The 26,574-nt window shown below is 33.5% G+C and overlaps 1 protein-coding gene across 1 annotated transcript in view; it reads right to left on the bottom strand.

The window, feature by feature from the left end:
* The window catches only part of Top3alpha (topoisomerase 3-alpha), a 28,964-nt gene extending 4,297 nt beyond the window's left edge, over nucleotides 1–24,667 (bottom strand). The window contains exons 1-26 of the mRNA XM_089241758.1: nucleotides 23,955–24,667; nucleotides 22,261–22,336; nucleotides 21,038–21,146; nucleotides 20,727–20,870; nucleotides 19,957–20,127; nucleotides 19,451–19,551; nucleotides 19,109–19,183; nucleotides 18,073–18,253; nucleotides 16,771–16,877; nucleotides 16,535–16,645; nucleotides 16,152–16,226; nucleotides 15,390–15,440; nucleotides 14,802–14,880; nucleotides 14,438–14,551; nucleotides 13,941–14,010; nucleotides 13,781–13,809; nucleotides 12,904–12,962; nucleotides 12,281–12,344; nucleotides 9,928–10,018; nucleotides 9,664–9,763; nucleotides 9,421–9,494; nucleotides 9,054–9,133; nucleotides 5,018–5,255; nucleotides 2,160–2,281; nucleotides 1,819–1,963; nucleotides 251–313 (exon numbers count right to left, since the gene is read on the bottom strand). Of these exons, the coding sequence (XP_089097884.1) occupies nucleotides 251–313; nucleotides 1,819–1,963; nucleotides 2,160–2,281; nucleotides 5,018–5,255; nucleotides 9,054–9,133; nucleotides 9,421–9,494; nucleotides 9,664–9,763; nucleotides 9,928–10,018; nucleotides 12,281–12,344; nucleotides 12,904–12,962; nucleotides 13,781–13,809; nucleotides 13,941–14,010; nucleotides 14,438–14,551; nucleotides 14,802–14,880; nucleotides 15,390–15,440; nucleotides 16,152–16,226; nucleotides 16,535–16,645; nucleotides 16,771–16,877; nucleotides 18,073–18,253; nucleotides 19,109–19,183; nucleotides 19,451–19,551; nucleotides 19,957–20,127; nucleotides 20,727–20,870; nucleotides 21,038–21,146; nucleotides 22,261–22,336; nucleotides 23,955–24,322 (2,897 nt within the window). The 5' untranslated portion in view covers nucleotides 24,323–24,667. The remainder of the gene's footprint in view (nucleotides 1–250; nucleotides 314–1,818; nucleotides 1,964–2,159; nucleotides 2,282–5,017; nucleotides 5,256–9,053; nucleotides 9,134–9,420; nucleotides 9,495–9,663; nucleotides 9,764–9,927; nucleotides 10,019–12,280; nucleotides 12,345–12,903; nucleotides 12,963–13,780; nucleotides 13,810–13,940; nucleotides 14,011–14,437; nucleotides 14,552–14,801; nucleotides 14,881–15,389; nucleotides 15,441–16,151; nucleotides 16,227–16,534; nucleotides 16,646–16,770; nucleotides 16,878–18,072; nucleotides 18,254–19,108; nucleotides 19,184–19,450; nucleotides 19,552–19,956; nucleotides 20,128–20,726; nucleotides 20,871–21,037; nucleotides 21,147–22,260; nucleotides 22,337–23,954) is intronic.
* Nucleotides 24,668–26,574: the final 1,907 nt, after the last annotated feature.

Below are 26,574 nucleotides of genomic sequence, written 5' to 3'. Positions count from 1 at the left end.
TTCTCTTGGTCACACGCATGCTTGCCTACTCTCTTGGTCTTGAAGATATTTAATATAATATCAATATATATATAAATATCTTCACAACATCCAGTCTTCTGTATATCTTGTGTTAACAAGTGGAGAGCGACGTTCGTGTCATATACAAACAAAAGTCATCAAATTATATTTAGACGAGAGGCTAATTGTCCTGAGCAACCAATGAAAAATTGCCCCATTTGTTTTTATTAGATTGATATACTATACTCACAACTTTGCTCGACTTCCACAGTTACACGATGGAACTGCTCCTGTTGAACTTTGAGCACCGGGTCTACAAGAAATTGAATAGCATCATGTGTTACAATGTGTTAATAACATTAGTCTTACTTTAATCATGCATATATTGATAAATTCGTATTCAGGATCATCCAAAAAAGTAAAGTACCCAGAGTATATATTGATATGTCTATGAAGGACAAACTTTATAAAAACATATGTGAAACATTTAGTTATATATAGGAAATAAACACTATTGATTCCTTCATGTGGAATGTTTCTTGTATCTAAATATATTGCATTACGTCATCAATTTATAAACTAATCGTAAAATTTCACAAATGAAGAAAACACCATCAACTAAGTGCACCTTGTGTTCTCAATCTCTTAGTGTCCATCCATCATGATAGCCAGTGTTTTTGGCCCTTTTTATAGGAGTAAGTTATTGGAAATATTGGAGGAGGAAATGGGGCTCTGGTCCTTGGGTCCTTCCATCAAAGACCATTTTATTTTATCCTTTGAGAACAGAACCCATAGTGTTTTTGAAATAGTCATAAGGATCAAGTTTTTACTTGATAGTTAACTTCATCATTTTGTTTTTATTTTCATACTTGCTGAGAGAATAATGTTTTTACTGGTTTTATTCATCTTGTGGCAAAGATAGCTGTTTTGATGATTGTTTTTTGCATTATAAGATTCATCGAGAAAGGCTAAATTTATTTTCAAATGTAAAAATTGGTTCCCTAAGAGTGTTGTTACCACACTTTACCAAAGGTGCCACACTGAACCAATAATATTTAAGTGTGCTTACTATGTGATTGTAAGAAATTGTGATGATTAGCAAGATTCTCAATGCCCTGGAAAGTCAGAGAAAATGGGAAATATTTGGTAGCGAAATACGCAGTGAAAAAAAAAACATTTGAAAGGTTATGATTTTGAATTCTACTTCTTTGTCAGAGAAATGATCAAGCAGATTTTGGTGGCTGAGAACCCCCATTAGTTAAGTACAGTAATCCATCATTACGTTGTGCATGTTGAGAGATAAATAAAATGTATTATACATATAATGAAATATAATCAACAATTTTATCTGGCTTCTAATGTTACTAAAATCTTTAACGTCACTTCTAATAAAAAGCGCAAAATATCAGAATGTGAGTTATAACGAGGAGCTTATTGTATTCGCTTACAAGTTAGAGGATTTTCAAAAAATATTTCTCATTCATAATTAGTATTTTCCTCAAGTTGAGGTATGTCTCTTTGTCTTCTACAATTTTAAAACTGAAATTTCCTCCATTTTTCACTTTGATCATAAAAATATTGTTAAATAATAAGCCGTTGATTTGAAATACAGTCAAATCCTGTTATAACGAATGCCAAGAGACCGGAGGAATCACTTCGTTAAAATGAAATTTTGTCATAAAGGAATTTCAAATTACCTAGCATTGTTCCTATGTAAACTTATTTGGGGCAATAGAAAAGTGTTTGTTAAAACGAGATTTTTGCTATAACGGTATTCGTTAAAAAGGGATTCAACTGTAATTTGCTCTACCACCTTACCTGTTATTGGAAGCACTATTTGAATTGACAGCCATAGTGCCACTATAATTAGTTGTATTTGCATTATTAGATGAACTATCATCTTCCCATAGGAAGAAATTACACTGGTTTCCGGTACTGTCTGCACATTTGTAAAAACGCCTCCCTAATAATAATAAAAGTAATGAATAATCATGAGGTGTGACTAAAGCTGTCAAAAATTAGTAGCCAATGCGATTTTTTTTAAAAACCAATTCTGTAGCATCTAAGGAAGAGTTAAGTTTTTCATAATTGTTTGCATGAGTTATCAAAACAAGCTTCGAAAATTAAATCTACGAGAAAGAAAAAAAAAGTGCTGGTACCTTTATTCTGTCCCTCTTTTCGAACAGTAAGCAAGACAGCTGGACTTCCACAACTGCAGACTATTTCATTATCTCCTGCACTGAATCTGTTTCCTCTATCTGATGAATTTGATGGACCAGGACTATAGAATAACAAAGAATAAAATGAAATATAGTCAAAACTTTTGTATAACGATCATGTATTACTGCAGGGGCACAACCTCTGGGCCGCCAAAGGTGTTCTGGAAGAAAAGTATGAACACACATGCAACATGATATATACCTAGTCTAACCATATTTCCTTGAGAAAAATACAGGGAATCGAATCCCAACTGGAAAATACCAGGCACCTCCAATAAGCCAAAAAACTTTGCCAAAAGCTCAGAAAAGTTGCCATTTATCACTGAAATACCACCAATGACGGGAAATGAAGTACTTCTGCAAATCACACTAGATTGAAATGTCATTCACATCTATATATCATCCATGTGACACGAGGTTAAATTCACAGGAGAATTGTCACCCCTCATGTCATCATCAAACTCATTTCAGGTCATGAAATGGCACTACTATTGATAATGTTGATGTCAATAATGTTATTCATAAAAAAAAAAGTGTTCATTTTGATGAATATGTCAGATGAAAATTTATATGACTATAATTTATAAGTTGCAAAAATAATCTTATTCCCTAATTTCTCAGTAAAGAATAAAAATTCAAGTAAGCTTTGTTGAAATACGGGAAAGTGAGGCATTTTTGTAAAAAAAAAATGTTGGGATGGCCAAAATTACAGAAAAATACAAAAATGTCCAGAAAAATACAGGTCATGGTAACCCTATATAAACCCTAAGTTTTAGCCCACTAGCGGTAATAATATCACATATCTGGCCTACAGGCTGAAAAGGTTGTGCACCCTTGCTATGGCTATAAAATTACTCTATGCCTTATTACATCTAAATATCAGATTCACATTCATTAGATTTATAGCACAATAAAAAAAGAATCAACAATAAATTAAAGGTAAAATTGAATAATAATATTTACTACCATATAATGAAGAAAACCTTCAATTCCAATGCATTTAGATATGGTATAGGTATAGTCTTCAGAGGATATGTATATCAGGACTAAGTAAATGCCTGAGGTATGTCAAAATTTTGATCAGGTATGTATATATATATATATCTTGTTACTACTACTTGCCAACCCCGACATATAAGTAAATTAAAGGTAAAATTGAATAATAATATTTACTACCATTCTTCGGGCATGCAAAATTTTGATTTAGGCATCCATCATTCCAAGTTACATGTCTGATATGATATGTACCTATATACAATGATACCTGTGCTAACGAAGATTTGTTCTAGAATCATGTACATTAGTACAACAAAATACTTAACAAAATTGTTAGCCAAAACGTGATTTCCCGTTAGTTTCTATGGAAGACCATTTAATTAGTTCCAGATATGGCCCAAAATTCAAAGATAAGTCTTTTAAAATACTGAAAAGCACTATAAAAAAAGACAAACTGACCAAAGGTCAAAATGAATGGCTTTAGAATTGGATAAATGAGAATTTATAGCAGGGCCAAAGTATGCCTTCTTGGGATCCTGGGGGCAGACTTTTCTTTGGGGAGAGGGGGACCTCTTGAAAGTGTTATTACTATGCTATTATGTAAAACTAGAGTAAACTTTTGTGGGAGAGGGGCCCATTCGGCTCGGGACCCCGACTGCCCCAGCCTAGTTAGAGCCCTGATTTACAGGAAAATGAGTATAGAAGCTCATTTTATTTTACACTATGCACACAACCAACACCAGCTTAGTCTACTAATAAGATATAGTTTGAGTCTACTGAAGCTGGTGTTGGCGCAACCAAGTCGAGTCCCCATCTGTTTGTGATTTGGTCAGCTCATTTGTGTGTCTAATACATGCATATGGAAAAGATAAGCTCCTATAATGTGTCCAGACTGTACAGTTTGATGCTGAGTCTTTTTTTCAAATGTGTTTTCTATTGGCTGAATCTTTCATTTTACATGAAATGGTTCAAAAACTTTCAGAAAGAGAAGTGGAGAAGATTCTGTAAAAAAATTCTAAGGTAGACGTGAATTTATCAAGCTTGAGTGACAATAATTCTGATGCTGATGATTGGTGCTAAAATTCAGTTCACGGCGGGGCTGTATTATATAAGCGTGTGCATCCATATAAATAAAAATGTTTGTTAGCTGAGGTAGAAAAATCATGAACAAAAATCTTCATTAGCTGAAAAATTCGCAAGCTGGGGCATTCATTACTTGAGGTATCACTGTACTGATCATGCTGACCAGGAATCCCACTTGGGCTGGTCACCAATCTTATTTTTTTATTCGCCAAGTGACACGCACTAAAAATGCCTCCAGATTCATAATTTTCCTTGTTATTTGTCTTTATTATTGGGTTTTCTTTATTGTGTTAGTATAAAACAAAGGACTCCAATTTTTAAACACCAGGTTTTATCATAAAATGTGATGTTACTGTTCAATATCTTCAGGTATGTTTACTGACTGTCGGAATTCATTTCGAGGAGATTTTTACTTCATAACTCTCTTATCAGAATGTGTATTGCAGGGTTTGTCAAACTGTGCACAGTGGTGCCCTGGTACGACACCCCTGACAAAAAAATTTTCAAAAAGATTCTTTGTTAAACTGCTCTAGGGGAGTCTCTGATAAGCATTGAATAAGGAAAGGGACGCAGCAGGTGGAAAAGGTTTGATAACCCCTTTCATATAGTGTAGAATAATGCATGTTGTGCATTGATGCGATTTAATTTGTAGTCTGCATTAGAAGATTGAGACCCATTATGATTGAGAACTTCCAAAGCAAACATAAATTTCAACCTACTTGGTGGATGGACCAGAAAATGCTGTCAGTGAAGATGATCTGTTGAAAGTATTAGTTGTTTGTGGTGGCCGCTGTCGAGAGGATGAATAATTGTTGGATTGATTCGCAGATGAAAATGTATTTCTACTCACAGTCCTTGAATGACTAGAACTATAACCACTGTCAGAGGAGCTCTGCCTTGATCTATTGCCATTTAGTGATGAAGATGAAGATACAACACTATTCGAGCTGATCGAAGCTGAAATTCAGAAATTAAAAATGAAAACCAGAAACATTTATTTATGATGAAAGTTTGTAACATTAACAAACTCAAATGCAGTTGGCTGTCTTTTATTCTCTGTCTTTATATAACTAATCTTTCATTCTATGTCTCTATATAACTAATTAATAATCAGCTATCAAGATTTGAATTGAAAAATTTAATTTGAAAAATAAGAGAGAATCTCAAAAGCACCAAAATTTTTTACTTTTATATATATATAGGTATATAACTAAAATCTTTCTTTCATCAGATTCATCTAAATTAAAGAAAAATGATGCTGATAGTAAGATATTACAGAATGTTTTTTTTACTTTATGGTCTTCTTAACCCTTTAACAAACATAACCGAAATTGCTGACCCCCTCCCCCATCAAATGTCATATCTTCTTTATAGAGAAGGTTATCTTCAGCTTTTCAACAGGTGCAAAGAAGTAGGGGAATAGAAAAATCTGTCCGGTTAAGAAATAACGGAAAGCTTTACAAAGTGTCATAGCTTGTTAAAAGCCTTTTTAAAAGGGAGGCTTTCGAAAAGGAGAGATATCTCGTCAATGACGGTGAGAGGGTTAAAAGAGGCCTATTGTTTAAATGTTTATTGCAGGGGTGAGAAGTGACAAAGTCCATTTCGGAGCAGCAAAATTCAGGATTTGTAGCAGTTTTGGAGCAGCAAATTCAGGATTCTGAGCAGTTTTGGAGAAGCAAAATATGAGATTTGGGGCAGCAAAATATGATATTCGGAGCAAATATTATAAATTGGAGCAGCGAATTAACAAGAATATTTTCGTTAACCCTCAACTCTTTTCAAAATAAAACAACTACACTGTCTTGTTATCAAACATCTTTTCATCAGCTTGTTTTTTGGTGTTTTAGGCTTTTGACACTTTATTTGAAAGAGTGGCTGTCATAAAATTTTTTGCACCCCTCTATTTAATATGATTTTTGCTTACTGAGGGCACTATTTGCTGCCTTGAACAGCAGCACTTCAAATGAGCTAAAAAAAATTTTGTTCAATTTTTCATAAAAAATCTATTCTTGGAAAGAAATTGTTGCAAAATGGGAGAGAATTTCGGAAGAATCAACACGATGTTTGGCGATTCAGCACTCATTATTTGGCGAGATTAGCGATCTGACACGTTATTTGGCGGGATTGGCGATCTGACACTTGTTATTAGGCGATATTGACGATTTGACGCTTGTTATTCGGCAACATTGGCGATTTAACGCTCGTTATTCAGCAGTTTCTAAATTAACATTCGTAATTCGAAGGACATGCGCTTTTTTTACTCCCGGAATGAAAATTTTTTTCACGAAACATAGGGATTTAACACAATGACGATCTACTACAGTAATTTCTGCTGCTTCCAGTGGCGACTTTTTTTTTTAAATGGAAACTGACTCGCATTTGCACTTTAAAAAAAAGCTAATAAATAAAGCTAAAAGACATTGCAAACCATCTTCACTTCCACGATCATGGACAATATCGGGGTTTTGGCCCCTCATCGGGCTTTCCATCGCGATAGTTTAAGTAGAGTGGAATAAAACACGTTCCTCTCAGAAAGAATCGTTTCGTGGCTAGCAGGAACAAAAAATTTTTGGCGTCCTTTCCGAAATTCCGGGCATACTGAAGCAAAATTCGCTATTTGGCGCAGAAAAATACGCTATTGGAGCAGGATGGCGCAAGATATTAGTTTTGGCGCAGTACGACGCAGAGTTCCCACCCCTGTTATTGGGATAAAAGTTGCAAAGAAGTAGTCTTCTCAGCATTAAAAACATCTGAAAACTCATAAACTACTACTAAATCATACATGTGAATTTCATAAACATTCCTCTGGGGGATTTCTAACAAAGTGCTGCATGGCGGAAAGTTTTTATATTTACAGTGCATGCCGTTTACAGTGATCACATTTGGACTCTGGGTTTCTGATAACCGATTGATAACTCTATCTAAAAGAAATCTAGAAGAAAATATGGCCGTATATCCTGTTTCACGGGGAAAAAATGAGATAGCCCCATTCTTTTCCCAAACAAAACTGATTGCAAAATGTTTAGTCATGCAATTCCTCTAATTCATTTCCATATAAATGTGTGCTTTTTGGGTTTTTGGTGTGTGTCGTGAAGTTCTAAAAAAAACCCACTATTGCCACAGTGGTGGCAGGGTGAAGTTGGTTTTCTGCATTTCCCAACTCTGAGTCATGAATGCGAGAGCCGATCTCTCTGTTAAAAAGTCTCACCACAGAGAGCAACAGGTCTATAATGGAACAAATATGAAATCATTACACTTCAATCATAGTTTGAAAAACATATGGCAGATGGCAGTATTATAACAAGCATTACACAGAAAAAACTCCATGGATACACACATTCCAACATGTACCAATGCATTAGAAGCCCCACAGAGGAATATGAACGAGGTGAATGTGTAGTAGTAGTTTTAAAAAGAATATTTTTCTTTTAAGCTAAGATACTGTCTTTTCTTTGATGCAGCTATTGTGAAGAGTTGGAATAGAACTGTTCAATGTGGATTACAGTATATAGATTATAGATGCCTTGAGAGTCTCTCAGCCAAGGAACTGTAAATCTGATCAATCTGAATGAAAGAAACTGACCAAGGGAACTGAAAGGAGTTTTTTCCCTTTACTTCCATTACAGGAAGTCTATTGTGAAGCCAGCACCACATATTAATGGATAACAGCTGAAAAGGCTTGATTAAGATAAAAGTGGTGTGGCGGGGTACATATCTTCTGATCTCTTACATAGTTTTGCAGGTTGATAATATAAAGCAGGGATATAAGTCTAGTTCAACTTTGGTTTCAAAATGTGTGAAAAAAAAAACATTGAACAAATAAAAAATATAATGTAAACTGAAATCCTGATAACTGTAAACTAAGTTTTTCTCATGATATAGGTAGATTATTGAGCTTTGTGAAGGTGATAACACCCAAATGATAACAGTATTCGTGATTCCAATAAATAAATAAATAAATATATATATATGGCATCTACGGTATTATATGTGGGCCCTAACATGGTTTGATGCTAAAGTTATGAGTGTTTCATGTTCGACAAGTGCTGTCAACTAGATTGGAAGTGAAATTGGCAGACGCTCAAATTTTTGTGTTAATGTAAGTATCATGTTGAAAGTCTGGCTGCTCTCGAAACCTAGATACTGTTTGACTAAAATAACCATGAACAAAAGAATTGTCAACATCTACTGTAGGTGTCTGATTACAATTTCAAAGTTAGCATCATTCTCAATCAGTCAAACCATCAAAATCTGGATGGAAATTCAGGGTTCCCAGTAAAATTGACTTGATCATTTTTCCCTGACCAAAACTCACAAATTTCCCCCAACTTTCTTTGAGTAAAGCTCCAGAAGGAATAAATATAATTTAAATCTTAACCTTTCAAACCTTTCGTTGATCCAGTCCCCCCCCCCCTTTTCCCTACTTTTATCAAATATTTGCATATTTCCCTGACACTTTAACAAATGTAAGTTTTTCCTGACTTTTTTCTGACCATTTTTAATTTTCCCTGCCTTCTGAACTCACTGGGAACTCTGAAATTGTCACCCTGTTCCTGCTCTACTGAATTAATTAAAAAAATGGAGAGGGAGAGAGAGTAAAATCTTCAGCATGTTTACAGGTATTGCAGGCACAGACTCAGAAATGTTTTTTTAATAAACAATATTTTTTTTATAACTGATTCTATAAGTAGTTTTGATTAGACTGAATCTAAATATGAAACATAAAAAAAATTGGCTGAAAAAAAACTAACTCACTATTTTGTGATGCAGTTATTGGTCTAATGTTCATAGTTTCCATGACATCTCTATCACAACCACCAATGCATGCCACAAATCTGAGGAAAATTTAAATATTTCCATAGTAAATAATAACATATATCAATAGATTCACTGAATTCTTGAACAAAATATTTTTTTTCAAATCTGTCTTAAATATAAATAAGTACAAAATTTGTTTTTTTTTTCTTTGTTTTTTAAAAAAATTTTTGTCTTTAAATTTGTTTTAAATAATTCTTTGTTTTTAAAATTTTCACAAGAAATTCACAATATGATTTTTTTTTCAAGAAAAAAATATTAAAAACACACATGAAAATTGATACCAGAATTTCTTTTAAAAACTTACTCATCATCAAAAAAAGGCATTAATGACCTCGGTTTCACTTTGAATTTAAGTTTTTTAACTGGTCCAGGATGACACTGTGAAATGAATCAAAATTTTAAAAAAAACAATGATAATCAGTTGTTTAATTCACACTATGTGGTAAAATTTTATTATTTTTTATATTGCATCAATTCAACATTCGAATATGATGAAAAATGCAATCAAATAATAATTTTATAAATTCGGTTTTAAGAAAATTTATACCTGGTTGCACACTTCATCAGTGACAGTAGCCTCTTCTACAAAATCTGGAAGCCATATTGCAGCATTGCATTGTGGGAATGACATGCAGGAAAGAAAAAAGCTAGACAGAGATATAACCAATCTTGGTAATAAAGATGAGAGAGCATAGAAAGTACATGTCAATAATTCATATAGATATTTCGTAAATTTCACAATGTAAAAGTCAGAAGTATTCCTTAAGTTTTCAAAAACATTTTCAAGTAAGAAAATTATAAATTTGAATACCCTGTAGTATCTCTTTTGGATCTGATAACAACATCCCCAGAATTACATTTCGGACATTTCATGACAGGAGCTGGCAAATCACTGTAGGTTTCTGGAAAATACACAAAAATGTATAATTTAAAACTATACATAATTATGTTACAATAAATATAATAAATCAATATTATGCAAAGTTACCAATCATCTTGGTAAGATTGATAAATTTATCACTTTTACCAGCAAATATGCATAATACCTAAGCGTTGTTGGTAAATTTGATAAACACTAAACAAATTATCATTTTTACCAGCAAATATGCATAATATCAAGCATCATTGGTAAATTTGATAAATACTGAAAGTATTATCTCTTTTTACTGGTGGTTATGCATAATAACCACGTATTTAAGTAAGGTAAATTTTATAAATACCTGAAATTTATCACCTTTATCTGTAATTATGCATAATACCCTAGTGTAACTGGTGAATTTGATAAATATGAGAAAAGTTCCAAATGAGACTGGTAAGTGTGATGAATATAGTCGGACCCTAATATAATGCCAAATTTTATGATTGTACCCCAATATAATGATACAATACATTTATGAATTATTATGTATAGTATACAGGGGCACAACTAGATACTTGGTCAACCAGGTCAAGCGTGCATTTTGACACCCCTTATAACGTTGAAAAAGAGTTTAAAAGGTGAAATTTTCATCTCCTTTGGTCTGGCGCTTGGGGGACACCAAACCCATCTGCTTCCTTCTAGTTGCGGCCCTCATAGTGTATCATATAGTACGATTTACCATGTTTACGAACAATGCGACACTTGGATACTATGCATAATCACTAGTAAAAGTGATTAATTTAGGAAAAATTATCAAATTTACCGCAACACTTTGGTACTATGCGTAATTGCCTGTAAAAGTTATTAATTTGGGGAGATTTGTCAAACTTACCAAAATGCTTGGCAATTATGCATAATAACCAGATTTATCACATTTATCATAACATATACACAAAGGGCATGAGACAAATAAGTGATAAATCTAATGAAATAATAACAGATTTATGAATGATACTTTTGTCTCAAGGTTGCAGATACAATGGGTATTTACAAGACACTAAGGATTGTGAAAGTGTCTCAAAATCAGCCTTTTCAGCTTTTTAGGTAAAGAAAATCAAAGAATTCTCTAAATTCTATAACCTCTGTACCCTTCATCTACAGTGAAACACCTTTATATCAAAGGAGCAGAGAAACACATTGTTGTAAAAAGAGTTGTTATATTATTATCAATGAAATGTAGTCACACTATGGAAAGTACATTGGACCAGAGAGTAACATTGTTATATAGGCGATTATCGATATGTGGGGGTATCATTATATAGGATTTTCAGTGAATGAGTGGCCTGCAACTGAATTTTAATTTCAATATTGCGACTTAAGAGAAAAATAAATACATTTAAAAGATAAGCATGAGTAAATTTCATTTTTTTTTTCATTTATATTTAATTTTTTTAATACTTGATACAGTGCTTAAAATGATGTAAAACATCTTGTACAATAAAAGCAATCATGAAAGAGAAAAAAGTTGAATACAGTCTACGCTCGTTATAACCACCCCATGTTATAGCACATACTCTATTACAACAACCAGTAAGATAAATCCCAAATTTTTTCATAGAATGACTATCGTATATGTTTTACTTTCTATATAACGACCCTCCCAATATAATGTCCATTTTTGATAAGACAAAGGGGGGGGGGGTAGTTATATTGGGTGTCAACTGTATTACAGGACATTTTTCTGGTGGTTTGCTTGTTATGCACAGTATCGCTACCCTTTTTTTTTAATGTTAAAGGTGTAATAACATTTTTCATAGTATTAGGAAAAGAAACATCAGAATTGTAAAACATGTTCACGATATAAATTAAAACAAAAATATTTTTCTATTAATTTGGTATTAGTCACCATGTACAGTAACGTAAAACTTTTGCTTGTAATCTAACAATCATTCTTTTATTTGCATGGGCTTTTGAATTCTGTCAGGTTTTCTGTGAAAAAATAAACATTTTGATGAAAAATGTAATAGAGCAAAACAAAATGGACTGAGCTATTGAAAGTGCGGAAAAAATATGATGAATCTCATTTCACATATAAATAGATACAAGTTAATTGTGGCACTGAAATGAAAGGTCAAATGAATTAGTTCAAATTACGATAATGTTTCTTATAATGTGATGCTCCTCATCACTTTATATTCCAGGATGAGATGAAGATCTAAAACTTTCAGGCAGAAATATTAAAAAAAATAATTTTCTTCAACTTTGTTTTCCAAATTTAATAGGATGTCCAAACTAATAGGATTACCTTCAGCAACTTGCCCAGGAGCGGTTTGAAAATAATTGGACAATGCTTCATCTATTTTCATAGCCTAGATTGTAATAGTAATGAAAAAGTATTTATTAATAAATACACATTTGATACACAAATGAGTAAAAGCTTAAAATGTCAAGTGCAAAAAAGAAAAAAATTAAGTGCAAGATATTTCAAATAAACATTAGAGCAACAAAAATAAAATAGTTTTGCATATTTGATGGCATTAAGAAATATTTACGCAACAACTACATAAACTAGAGCTGGGGGCTTTCCTTTATAACATTGCTTCTTTAAACACTTTCCCTTTAATATCTAAGTGTCATGTCATTTATTGTGAAGATGAAATACACTCCATATCATATACATTACTAGTGGAAAAATCAACACAAAATTTTGAGAGTATACTTGAAAGTACAGTCAAACCTTGTTAATGAGTCACTCTTGGGAGCGCAAAAATATGACTTAGTAAGCGGAGTAAGCCATAGCAGTGCCAATTCCAAGGTGACCCGGTAAGCGGAGTGACGTGTTAACCGGGTGACGCACTAACAAGGTTTGACTATACTCAACAAATAAATTTATTATACATATAAAAAACAAATAGCAATAAATCTTACCTGACGAACAGATTCAATAAAAACTTCTTTATACTTTGTCACCTGCTCTCGAAGTACAACTGCAAATTAGTTTAAAAATAATAATTCATTCACATAATAAAATGTGAGATCAATTAGGTTTCTTTTGAAATTGTTAGGAACTCAATCATAGATTAAACAGTAATCTCTTATCCCCATAGAAAAATATCGCAGATGTGATGAGGATAAATAACACAATTTATAAAACATTGCCATATATTTCGGCACTCATGGGTGATGTTATCAAGGTGGAAGACACATGTTCTCTCCCACTGAAAAAAAAACCATAGTTTTCCACCTTGATAACGGCACCCATGAGTGCTAAAACATATATCAGTGTTTTATAAATTGTTATTTGTCCTCATCACGTTGGCAATATTTTTATATAGTTTTGGGCAAAGTTATTCTTTTAATCAATCTTATTCTCATCTTTTACAGATGGGGGGGGGGGGGGGGATAAAAGAAGTTAATTTATGAACTTTGAGTATAGCATCAATTTCTTGCAATTCCCATTAAGAAAGATATTTGAGTTTTATACTCATGTCTTGCTTTGAAAGATTTGTCAAATAATCACCCACCATGGGGTGAAATTTTTTTCCCTTAAGTATTTGCTGGAACTATTACCCTCCAATCGAGATTTTTGTAGAAATCCCAATTAATATCACAATGATTATTTTTGAAAATAAATCTAGATTGATTTATTTAAACTGAATATTCAAAGCAATATGTATCAGTTTAGACATTCTCCACAAGAAGAAAACATCCTCCTCTGACAAATAAAAATGAATAAATACTAACACAAGACAGAAAAGAGAGAGAGAGAGTTCAACAGATTTTAAAATTGATTTAAAAAACATACTTTGAGGATCTTTTGTCCCTTCACATATCCTATATGGAAGAAAGGAAAAGCCAAATGGTCTCTTACAGACAAGGAAACTAGATAATGGTAAATTAATCAGAAACAAATACAATTAGCAAATATATATAGAATGATAGCAAGTGTTTGAATGAAAGAATACCTTTTGAGATCTGCTTCAAGCTCAGCTCGAAGGTGAGGTTTAGACATTTGGAAACCCATCAGATCATACCCTATGGATGGTGAATGATAGTCCATTCAACATTTTTATAGCATACTACACATAGAATGGGAAACAAGAATAATTCTAACACAAAGAATATGACAACATTTAAAAAATGTATTGTGTGTGAGTGTGTGTAAAGTAATCCATCACTTATGCATTCTCTCAGTTATAAGATAACTTTCTGCACTCCCAGTCAAAGCTATAGCATAATAATGCTATTCACTTATACGCCTCTCTCTCTTATGCTGTTTTTTTGTTTCGGTTTTTTATCCACTTGCACCGACACATAAGTGAGAGATCACTGTATGGCTCTAACGTATTTATTTGTTAGAGTTATGTTTGTTTTATGCGATTATGATGCTGCCATCTGTCTTTGTGTATATTTCAACTTTATATATATGTAACGATATATACCATCTCTCTCTAAAACTTACCTTCAACAAGCCCCATTCCGAGTTCTCCAGGAACAAATCTACCATTTTCATTTACTCCAACATAAAGACGAGATTTGATAGTTTCTATATGCTCTGAATGAGTGGCATCAGTACCTATTTTCAAGCAACAAAAAAAACACATTTTCATATAATTGCAGAAAAAATATAGAAACATACTTAACCTATTGATGATGATAACCTACTAACTCATTGATATCCGATAATATTTAATATTACCATCAAATCATTACATCATTAATTAACTATAGATGCAAAAATTAATACAAAACTTGATATTTTCTCCCATGAGACAACTAGCCTAAATATATCATTTAAGGTTCGATGTCAGAAAATAAGAAAATACCTATGCCATGTTTTTCCATCAAAGCAATAAGATCTGCTTCAGTTAGTAGGTCTGGTGCAGAAGTCTCACTTTCTGTCATCTAACAATAAAAAATAAATTTAGGGCATAAAGAAAAGTTACTAATTGAAGAAAAAACAAAGCACAGCATATAAAATTTCAATAATTCAGAAATAAAAATATCTTTTTCTTGAACAGTAAACGATTATCAGTAGTCTAAAAAAAATTTGCAATGTTACCTCATTTTCTATGACAATAAATTGTGGCCATTAACAAAAGTGAAAAACAAAAAAAAAATGGAGCACTCGTGGACCTTCTACATAAAAAAATATTTAACTATATCTTATGTGTGTGACATATATAGGTATAATATAAAAAAAAACCAGTTCATAAAATTAAAAAAAATTACAAACCATAACAATTTTACAGAAAATCAAAATGTGAGCACGTCATGCTTCATCACAGGCCATATTGAAAATTATACATTTATATGGCAATGTCATTATGTAAAATTTGCCCTCATTTTTTATTTGAAAAGAAAAAAAACATTGGTGTGTAAAGAAACAAGTAATTACTCTCTGTTTTCCTCACCTCAATCGATGAAGGTTGAAACACTTCACCTTGTTGGTATTCTCCTATTTCCTACAGTATGTAAAAAGTATAAATTAACTTAATTATTTCTATAACAAGTAGTAAAATATCTAATGGTAGTATATATTACCATTTTATTGTAAACTATGTAAAGCAATATACTAGGGGAAAACACAAATGTAAATGCACCAAAAAATTGGAAGAGAACAACAGCTAGATGCGTTTCAGAACTGTATGAAGTTCCTTCTTCAGTAGCAAAGACAAATGATAGAAAGGGAAATACTCCTTATAGCGGGAGTTACTCGCTGTTCAAGACAAAAAATCGAAATGAAGTGTCCTGCAAAATGGGAAAAAAGAGAAGGAAAGAAAAATGGTGGAGCAAATCTCAGACGAGAAAGTGATAGGGATGCAAATGGAGAACTCCATCAGCATCACTATTACGTTCTCATCTATGATTGATTCCACTATTTTCCTTTCCTCCTCCTTTTCTCATGCTGCAGGACACTTCATTTTGACTCTTTTTCTTGAACAGCAAGTAACTCCCGCTATTAGGAGTATTTCCCTTTCTACCATTTGTCTTTGATACTGAAGAAGGAACTTCATAGAGTTCCAAAATGCGTCTAGCTGTTGTCTTCCGATTTTGGGTCCATTTATGTTGGTGTTTTCCCCTAGTATATTAACCCAAAAGGTAAATTTCTATATAAAACAAACATAAGTAATTTTTAATCAGATATGATTTTGGCAAAGGAAAAATACACTTACTTTGGCATTCCATCTCTCATATGGATAAACATCGAGGTAATTCCTTGCTATAATCATCAGCCCACTAGCAGCAAACTAATGAATAAATTTTCAAAATTATGCATGTTACATAAGCATATTTCGAAATTAAATCTAACCTTTCTTTTTTTTATCTTTATAGACATTAAGTATCTGTAATTTCTAGTAAAATACACCAAACTCTCTGATGTGTAAGGCATCTAAATGTTGTATCACTGACAAAGATGGGCTTTGACTTTCATACACAGAGATGTAGTAGTATGATTAGATAAACTACTTTCATGTAAAAAGTGATCTAGTGATTTTTATGAATGAACACATAATTTACACATGAATGATCTAAGAGACAGAAAAATCTGTATTACTCTTTCTGAATTAACATCAATTTCAATGACAGTTTCTTGGCCTTGGGCATCTTTCGATAGGCATGCTAAGAATCGCCTGACCACAAAATCATACACTTTCTTCTCATCCCCCTAAAATATGAATAAAAATATTGGCTCATGATTGATCTGATTGATTTTTTTTTACATTATTGTGCAAATAATACCACAATGACAACTGTAATTTCTGAAAATGAAATGAGTACAAGGCTATTTACCTGGAGATTGTCAACATACTTGATGGGATGTATTGGGGGATGAGCGTTATCTGTTTTAGTACCCTGGCGTGGATTCGGACCATCTTGAAGCACACGACCTGCAAATGCTTGAAAAGCAATAAAAAATATTTATATATCAGAATAGAAAGGCAACAATAAAATTTCAGATTATTATTTGATTTTTCTATCATTAATATTTTTAGGAACATAACAATTCAAACACAGTAACAAGCACCAATAACATTCAAACACTATTTTCATGCAATGAAACCTTGAATAATGAGTAACTTGGTTTATGAGTGAGGGTTTTGCAAGAAGCGCAACAGTTTTAAACAAATTTTGACAAGATAAACTTGTGATATCTCTCAATACGAGTAGTGTCTATTGCAAAGAAATTTTGAGCACTGATTAGTGAATTGCTCTATAAGCCTTTTTATTTGTCATTTAATGTTATAAGTTTAAATTTACTATACAATTTTACAGCTTAACTTAACTTGTTAATTGTATATTTCATATTATCGGAGGATGATGTCACTCTCCGCTCTCCATACAAAGGTTTTTAACAGCTGGCTGATGCGAAGATATATTCTGGAAAGAGAGAAAATTCAACTACTCCTGCGGGGAAATCGAACCCACGTCCTTTCACTTTCCGGATGAATGCCCTAGACCAGCGATTCTCAACCTTTCTTGATTCACTGAGCCCTTTTTTGGTATATAATTTCTATGGTGGAGCCCTGTAGGCCCCTATTTTTTATTTGTTTATTAAAGTTACTGATTTATTTTTACTATTAAAAAATATTTAGAATTATTTTTTTTTCAAATTTAATTTTTATTTTTCTCGAGAGGCAGCAGAGCCCCTGGGGAGTGCTGCCCTAGACCACTAGACTACAGAACGAATATCTCAATCTTTCCTTGGAGCTTGTGTGCACTGAACGGGACTGTACATGGATGGTCCAACCCGACTCAGGCCAAAGCTCACAATTGCTGACAATGCCACCAGATAGCAACTTATCTGAGGATGTCACTCTCTGATATCTATACAAAGCTTTTTAACAGCTGGCTGATGCGAAGATTGCAGTCTAGTGCGTTCACCTATAAAGTGAAAGGACACAGGTTTGATTCCCCTCAGGGGCAGTTGAATTTTCTCTCTTTCCAAAATATATCTTTGCATCACACACACACACACACACACACACAGCCAGCTGTTAAAAACCTTTTTATTTCATATTATAGTAATTTTACACATGAAATTTCAATAATACAGCTGAATTTATCAAGAGAGAACCCATTATTTTAAATTACCTCCCCAGTGCGGATCCCCAGTTTGCAATTCAACCAGCTGAACGAGGTTTAACTCTTTCGGGAAGATGGTTGTCTCAGTCCTCGGGTAACTTATGAAACCTTTGGTATAAAGTTTTTCTGCAATATTCAAGGCTTGCTTAGCATTGATGTGCAGCTTCCTTGAAGCCATCTTTTCTAATTCCTACAACAACAAAAAAAAATTTAAAAATAGCTAACAAAGATATTTATTATATTTTAATGTGGTAGAGATATAATCTCAGATTTAAATAATTATATGATCAATTTATCCCCCATTTTCTAATGAAATTGAAAAATAGTATAACTTCCAATCAATATTTGACTTAATAAATACCAAACAATATATGTTTCAAATAAAATTTCTGGAAAAAGTATGTAATAATGGAAAGACCGAAATGATGAAAAGAAATGTCCATTACAACCCAGTGAATGAACCGAATGAAATGAAATTAACACATTGTTAGACCTATGAAAAAAACAGGTTAAAATTCAGACAGATATAGCTTTAGTTGAATTTAAAATAGCAATAAAAAACGAAAGTACGAAGCTGGAAAAAAATATTTAACAAAAATTTTGTGAACTATTCATTAATCTCTCTCTTGAGTTTTCCATTTCTTTTTCCCTCTCCATTTGTCCCCTTTTTATTATGGTTCAATGCTCTAATAACGTTATTCATACTTTATTTATGTTTAATCATATTTTGAAACATTTTACAATGGAAACTTGATTTTATCAGCTACTACTAGAACATTCCCTTAAGACATGTTACAACCCATAAATCATTTTCTGCACCTCGTTTCATTACAATTTTAGATAATTTTCTTTCCAGCAAGCTCAATATATTACTTTTTTCCAACTTAATACTTTTGTTTCTTGTTGTTATTTTGGATTCAATTAAAGCTATATCTGTCTAATTTTAACATGTTGTTTTCATTAGTCTAACACACAATAGACTTATTATAAAATACTTTACAGGGGGGAGGGGTGGAATTCAATACTTATTATAAGCATTAATTACCACTGTGTCAAGAGGTTGAGGTCGCCACTTGCTCTTTGGACGGCTCTTGATGTCAACTACAGTTGCAGTCGAATTCTGAATTCACAAATGAAAAATGTTAAATTAACAAAAAACTCTATCTGGTAAAAATATTTAATGACAGTAACGAATCAGGATTATGAAAAAAGACCAGAACAAACACAATTTGATATGATTAATGCAAAATAGAAATTCTACACAATTAGATGTTGAAATCAAATTTAAGAAACTCTATAAATCATGGATAAAAAACACAGAGCTTTTATCATGTATTCCATCAAACAGAATAGCTGAAGAAACACATTAAAAATAAAATAAACATACCTCCAAGCAAATTTGGTAAAGAACTAGACATGCTGTATGGTCAAAGAGGCGATTCCGCTTCCAGCTGAATTCAGTCATGAGCTCTTCTTTTTTGTGAGTCACTAAATTGTATAATTAGAATAAAACCGAAAACATAATGTCAATGTTTTAATTATGCCATTTAATAGATAAGATGAGCATAACATAAAACATTTATTAAATGATATGAGAAGTTTTTTAAATGACAGTCCAAAAAAAGAGAGCTTCTACATTTGTGAAAGTAAAAAACCGAAGTTTTTCATACATTATCACAAAATCTGGATAAAAACTCTGCTATTAACCAAAATTCATGTGAACTAATCTAAATATATCAGAGAATGGCCATAAAATTTAAATGCAGTAACTCATATAATGAAGGGTAGAGAGAGAACTGCATCACATAGATATAGGTCTATAATGAATTTTTACATAGCACAAAGCATGGCAGTAATAAAAAAACATCACACCCCCCTCCTCCTCCAATTCACCTTTTAACTTCCAAAATGGTTCAGGTATAAATGCTTGGACTTGTTTGTATCTGTCAACAACAAACCCTAGTGTAGGAAACTGACAACTCCCATAGCTGATGAGTTGATTGCCAAGGACTTGAGGAAAAACCTTCTGTAACCTCAAGGTCTGGAACCGAGTAAATGCCGCACCTGTGAAATATACATCGATATAATTACAATTTTCATAAAATATACAGTAATTAATGCAGTGGAACCTCATACTAGCTGATGCCTCTTGTTAATGAGAAATTATTTCAATCATATGGAATAGGTCTTTAATACATCAACCTATTAATACACTCTTATTAGCATGTAAAATGTTTTGTTCTAATGGTAACCAATGGTACCAATTGTCGAGAATTTTTCTGTTGAGATAAATGTTACAATTGAATATCAAACATTATTGATACAACTAAAAAGTTTCAATGAATAAGAAAAGTAAGTGCATTTGATAGTGAATTCACGAAAGGTATATGAATTTTTTTTTTCCAGTGATTGGACTGGGAAAAATTCAGATGGATTCAAAAACTCATAGCATAGTTTTCCAAACTATTTGTTTCATTGCCTCCTCATTCAGAATTTTTTCCCTCTCATCACCCCCAAACTCAAGCAAACCCATAAGATCCTATGTTATACCCAAAATTCCTTCTTCCCCTCCTGGGGGCCGATATTGCCTACTTTTGGGAAACACTAGTTTAAAGCAAAAAATTAATAACATATAGTGGTACATAAAAACATGATAGACACACCTATTCTCAAGTCCAGTTCTCGCCTGACATTGACAGCATCATTAATTAGTCCATTCGGTTGTACTAGATTCCGAATAGCACGAACTATGGCTTGCTTGGTGATCTCTGAAAACTTAGCCCTGTGAACTTGAATTCTGGAATTGGCTATATAAAAAATACAAAAATGGGCATACATTTTTCTTTCTGTTTAACCAGTAGTGGTTTCATGCACAAAATCAACAATAGTTTGGGGTGAATTTTAAATGATGAGCTACGATTGTAATTGTAATATACAATTTCAAGAAAAATAACTCTTTGATAACAACACCAACCTTTTTTACATACTTCCAGGATTTCAAATGCAATATTTTCTCCTTCTCGATCACAATCTGTCCACAGGATCAAGTGGTCACATTTTTTCACTTCTTTTTCCAACGTTTCCTGAAAATGAAGGGAAAAAATAATTACATTCTATGTAAATAAATCAGGTCTTCTGTAACTGCATTATGTATCCAAGGTTCAAAAAATAAAAAAATCATGCACATACATCGAATTGACACATGCAATACATAAGCACTATTGCAAAATTTTGTCAAATTCTGTCTAAAATGTTTTCCAGTTACAAAAATCAACATTATCAATTCAATATTGATGCACAAAAGATGTACAAACCAGTGGTTCTTAATTTCTTTCTTACAATGGACACCATTTAATTGTATCTTTCCCTCCACCTAACTCTATCGACCCCATGTTGTTTGTAACATGTAATCTATAAAGATTTCTCAAAGATTATTTTTTTGAATCTACAAGACGCCATGCACACTGAAGCGATATGACAAGTAATGCGACCATGGCATTGATACAGAGTGGTTAAAAAAATGAAACCATATTGATTTCAGGATTTTTTAACCAATCCTTGTCAATGTTGCAGTCTTATTATTTCAGTGTGCATCATGACTAAAAGATAAGTGAGATATTAAACTTCATAGTGACGTATAAACTACAATAAGCTAATGTATGGTTTTGCAAATGAACTCTATCTCATTACAACAGTACCTTATCTCTTTCCAAGTGTTTAGTAGCATATAAGGTGTTATCAAATCAACTGCTACAGAGAAACACTGTTTTAAATCATGCGGGAGGCTCCATATTCCACTCAGTTCATACACAGCATTTAACACGTCACTGATTTAAATTTAGCTAGCCAAAGCACACATTGGACCTTATGTTGTGGCATACACATACCGACAGTCAGAGAACAACTGTTATGAAAAAAATATCTGAAAGCAGCTGTCTCATGCATGCAATTTTGATGGTGGAGACATGTAAGCAATATCCTATCGAGGGTACAGAACTTTCATTACTAAGCATGGTTCTCTCAATGCCCTTACTTTTGAATATGTTTAGCTCGAAGACATCCTGTAGGCCTATTATGATTTCTCGCAAACTGCATAGTGTTATCAAATTGGCCAGATTAATCAAAGGTGTGTGATCACCTACATTATATAACAATATCAACACAAAAATTGATCCCAAAACAACTCAAAATATTTACCTGAATCTTCTGGTAATCTTCTGGACAAAACAATTTCACGGGAGCATCAAACAAAGCAACAGGATTACATGCCTGCCTGAAATTGCACAAGTGAGAAGAACAATGAAAACTAAATAAAGAACCTTACTTTCAAAACAATAAGATTTTCTAGATTTTTTGTGGTAGGTGAAAGTTTAATGCAATTACTAATTGCTATTTTGGGAGAATGTCTTGACAATGAGTTTACGTTGTTCACTAAATGTTTACTTTGCCTATCACGCAGTCTTCTACCACAGAGGCAATTTACTACAATTTTACCTAATAGGTGACTGTGTCGGCATTCATTATTGTGAACCCTAATGGTGTGAATTTGAGTACTATAATTTTCAGCATATTATATGCAGATGCAAGTTTTGCTACTCTGAGGAAAACATATCGTACGGTCATCATGTAAAACACATATCATTGCTGTGTCACATAACCCTCATGAGAAATCTATTCATCTGATGAAATATTGAAATCTATACAAATACAACGCCACAGCAGGCAAAATGCCCATGGCTGAGGTGGCTGAGAAAAAGATGCCCATAAAAATATGGATGTCATATATTTCAAAAACATAGCAACCCAATTAAAAATGCAATTAACAAAAATTGTAAACAATATATAGGCCTACACATGATAAAATACTATACAATGCCCATAAAGAATACTTATGGTTGTCGTATACTAAGTATGGATAGCTTCTGGATTTACCCCAACATGTTTATCGTATTTCTTTTTAAACGTGTCAATTGTGTTACAATTTACTACCTCTGGGGGTAAGCTATTTCATTTATTAGCAACTCTATTAGAGAAAAATTCCCTGCGACACCATAGCCTTGCATTGTCCCTCACCAATCGATACTGGTGCCCCCTTGTAAAAGCAGTCGATTGGCGGTGTACTAAAAGTTCATGGTCCATCCTATCCATCCCATTGAAAATTTTGAACACTTCGATCATATCTCCTTGACACCTGCGTTCATCCAATGTAAACATATTCAAAAAATGAAGTCTCTCTTCATAACTCAAGCCCTGTGTGCCAATAAGGACAAGCCTAGCTCTTCTCTGCACCCCTTCAACCAAGTCTATAACCTTCCGTAAGTATGGTCTCCAAAACCTTACAGCATACTCCAGTCCAGGATGAACTAAGCCTCGAAAAAGCGGAAGAATTACTTTAGGAGAACGCTAAGACTTTTTTGAAAATGAGACCAAGCATTCTATTCGATTTTTTGACCACCGCTGAACAATGTTCAGAAAACCTAAGCCTATGTGGAACAAGAGGAGTTATTTCCCACACTTTTGTAGAGAAATTTTTGATTTTTTTTTTTTTACCCTCAGTTACACGTCATTGAAAAGAAAATTCTATAAATCTTTTAAGAAATTCTTCACAAATTGATAGTTTTGGAAATACTTATTTTTATTCTAACCTCTAAGAGAAAAATAAAAAGAAAAAAAGCTGCAGATAACATGCTGGTCATGCTGTTTGGGGCAACAAACGGTGTTCGATGTAACTTATGTTACTCTGAGGAAAGTCCCCGGAGTTGGTGTGTGGTAAAGTATAGCACTTTGCTCAGCCCGGGAACTCACAATGACTTATAAAGAGCCCTGAATATTGACGAGCTTAGTTTTTGTTTACTATATAATATATTATATCTTGATCATCACAAACTTACCAACTCTTATACGAACCAGAGAACTCTAGATTCAATAGATGACCTGACACAGATGTCATTACCATACTGCATCTTTGATTAAAGACTGTGTATTCATACTCGTAAATCTTGTTGTACACTGATCGACCCTCCCTTCGGCGGAACCTACCATCACTCATAAGTTCAGCAATGCTCCTGGCAGCGTCATTTTTTTCCGCCACATTCAAAACGCGAACCATTTCTTCGATTCCAAGACACGAGCTTGTTGAGAAATTCTTGCAAAATGCAACATTGATGATTAACTTGATAGGGATTTTGAGTGACCGGTGAACTAGCGTCATGAGCCACATGTAGCCGAGTGAAGTGTCATACTTTCGTGTAATACTCATGCAATACGATATGTACACATTTCACAAATTACACAGTTATAAATTACTGAAGCAGTCATTTTCTTCACGGGCACTTAACACTCCTATAGTATCACAAGGTACCATTCAAATTGATATAAAATAGTTGTTTCGCAAGGCTGTATATAATTACACAAAAATATTATAGATCAATTGCCTAGTCACATATTTAATCAATCGAGGACACATAATTATAATCTTAATTAATTTAATTGATTTGTGAAGAGAAATTCACGTCACAATCCATTCAAAATCAATGATCTAGTGAATTTAACGTAACTGTGAAGTCAAAATCAAAATATTATGAAAATTTTCAACAAAACCCGCGCTGGAGCTTTTAAGTTAATTTCTAATGAGGCAACAAAACACTTTCCACAAGTGTTACTGCTCCTATACTTCTTCTGCTATATTTAGTTCGTTTAGTGACATCTACTAACATTTACTTGTAACAACCAAATGGTGGTGATTTCCTTGAAGAATGGACAAATGGAATGAAAAGTCTCATGACCATAATGACATCTATTGTATTTAACGGGATTTTCCAGTATTTTTCATATTTTTTCGGCCTTTTGACTTGAAAAAAATATGTCGTTTTTCAAAAAAAGTTCATTAATATTCACTATAATTTTTTATTAAAAACAATACGCATAATTTCATTATTAAAAATATAAACCACGCAGGGTTGTCTTAAGAGCATCATCCCCGTCTTAAGAGCCCCCCCCCCCCCACTTCTCCCGGGCAGAATGATTTTTCTGGAACCCCTACGTGGTTATAAATTCGTGCTTTTCAATTTACATGCTTAAAGTTGAAAATTTTAAATATTCCATTTTCATGAGTTCCCTCTGCACTCGAGGTCTCTGGGTCATGCCCAGGTAGGCCCAAGCGTTAAGACCATTGAGAAGAAATATAAGCACTTTATTTCTCCTCTAAGGTTATAAGACGGCACTGAAACCGAGTGGCCATCCTGACTATTTTTGTAAAAATGACTTCTTTTCTTTTTTTATACTTCTTCGCCGAAGAAAACTGGAATCTCTCTTCCATCTCTGAGATACTCTTTTGGTCATTCTCGTGGTTGTTGTAGGCTTGGTCTAGGGTGACCATACGTCCCGTATTTCCCGGGACAGTCCCGGTATTTTCTGCTTTTCTGGCTGTCCCGACTTTTTAGCAAAAGTGTCCCGGTTTTTCCCGTATTTTGCACGAAGCCTACTTGAATTTTTATTCTTTATTGAAGTCGAAGATTGAAATTATTTTCAACTTATAAATTATATTATGATAACTGCAACTATAAATGAGTATATGAATCTCCCACATTTGTCTTAGTGAAATTTTTTTTTCGTGGAATTCATTTTAACCCACTGCAATTAGCAGTAATGCTGCATTTCCCGCCATTGTGATTTCTCCGTTATTTCAACAATATTTGGCGACTTTTTTCGGTTTTGGCGTCATTTTCGGCAATAATTGGCGATGTCCAGTATTTTCCCGTATTTGGAATCCCAATGTCCCGTATTTCTCTCGAGGAAATATGGTCAGCCTAGCTTGGTCACTCTTTTCATGTCCTCTCACAAGAGAAATGCTGACATGGCTGCAGTAACGGTACACGGGACAATTGCCATCATTAAATGATGAACAAAAAGTTTTTTTGTTTTTTCATGCTATATGGAAGTGAAAAATCTGGTTAGGAGGCCCACCAAAGATCTCAGCCAAGGGACCTTACCTACCGAGCCTAGGGCGACCACCAATGGATGAAGCCTTCATTTCCCACCCAACTCCACTGGTTGGAAATTGCCGTATGGCGATATATGACCGGAGTTGGTGTGCGGTCAAGTAGCCAAGAGACCTTGTCCCAAGATGTGGGCATGTTTTTTTTGGTCGTCATTGTGACCTGCTGCCTCACTCCTCTTCGTCACTCTCAAGCTTACACACTCTCTACGTCAGTTCCATGCTTTCACACTCTCTACGTCAGTTCCATGCTTTCACACTCTCTACGTCAGTTCCATGCTTTCACACTCTCGGTCGCTCTCTTGGTCTCTCACATTCTCTAGATCACCCTTTTGGTCGCTCACTGATCTTTTCCCTCGTACTTCAAGTCAGGGATGGACAAATCCCAGGCGCCAGGTCACTATGGTGATTAAAAAATTGGCATTAGCGCCTTAAAATTTTCTTTGTGTAGTTACTAAATTGCAGGCTGAGAGTAGCACAAAATGTTTGGAATTTGTAGCAGCGTATCTGCCAAC

This window comes from Pholcus phalangioides, unplaced genomic scaffold (genome assembly GCF_987345545.1).
Source record: "Pholcus phalangioides strain wild (caught in Gottingen) unplaced genomic scaffold, Ppha-v1.0 ptg000014l_1, whole genome shotgun sequence".
NCBI lineage: Eukaryota > Metazoa > Arthropoda > Arachnida > Araneae > Pholcidae > Pholcus > Pholcus phalangioides.
The sequence above is the reverse complement of the archived record's forward strand: the minus strand, read 5'-3'. Positions and strand labels throughout refer to the sequence as shown.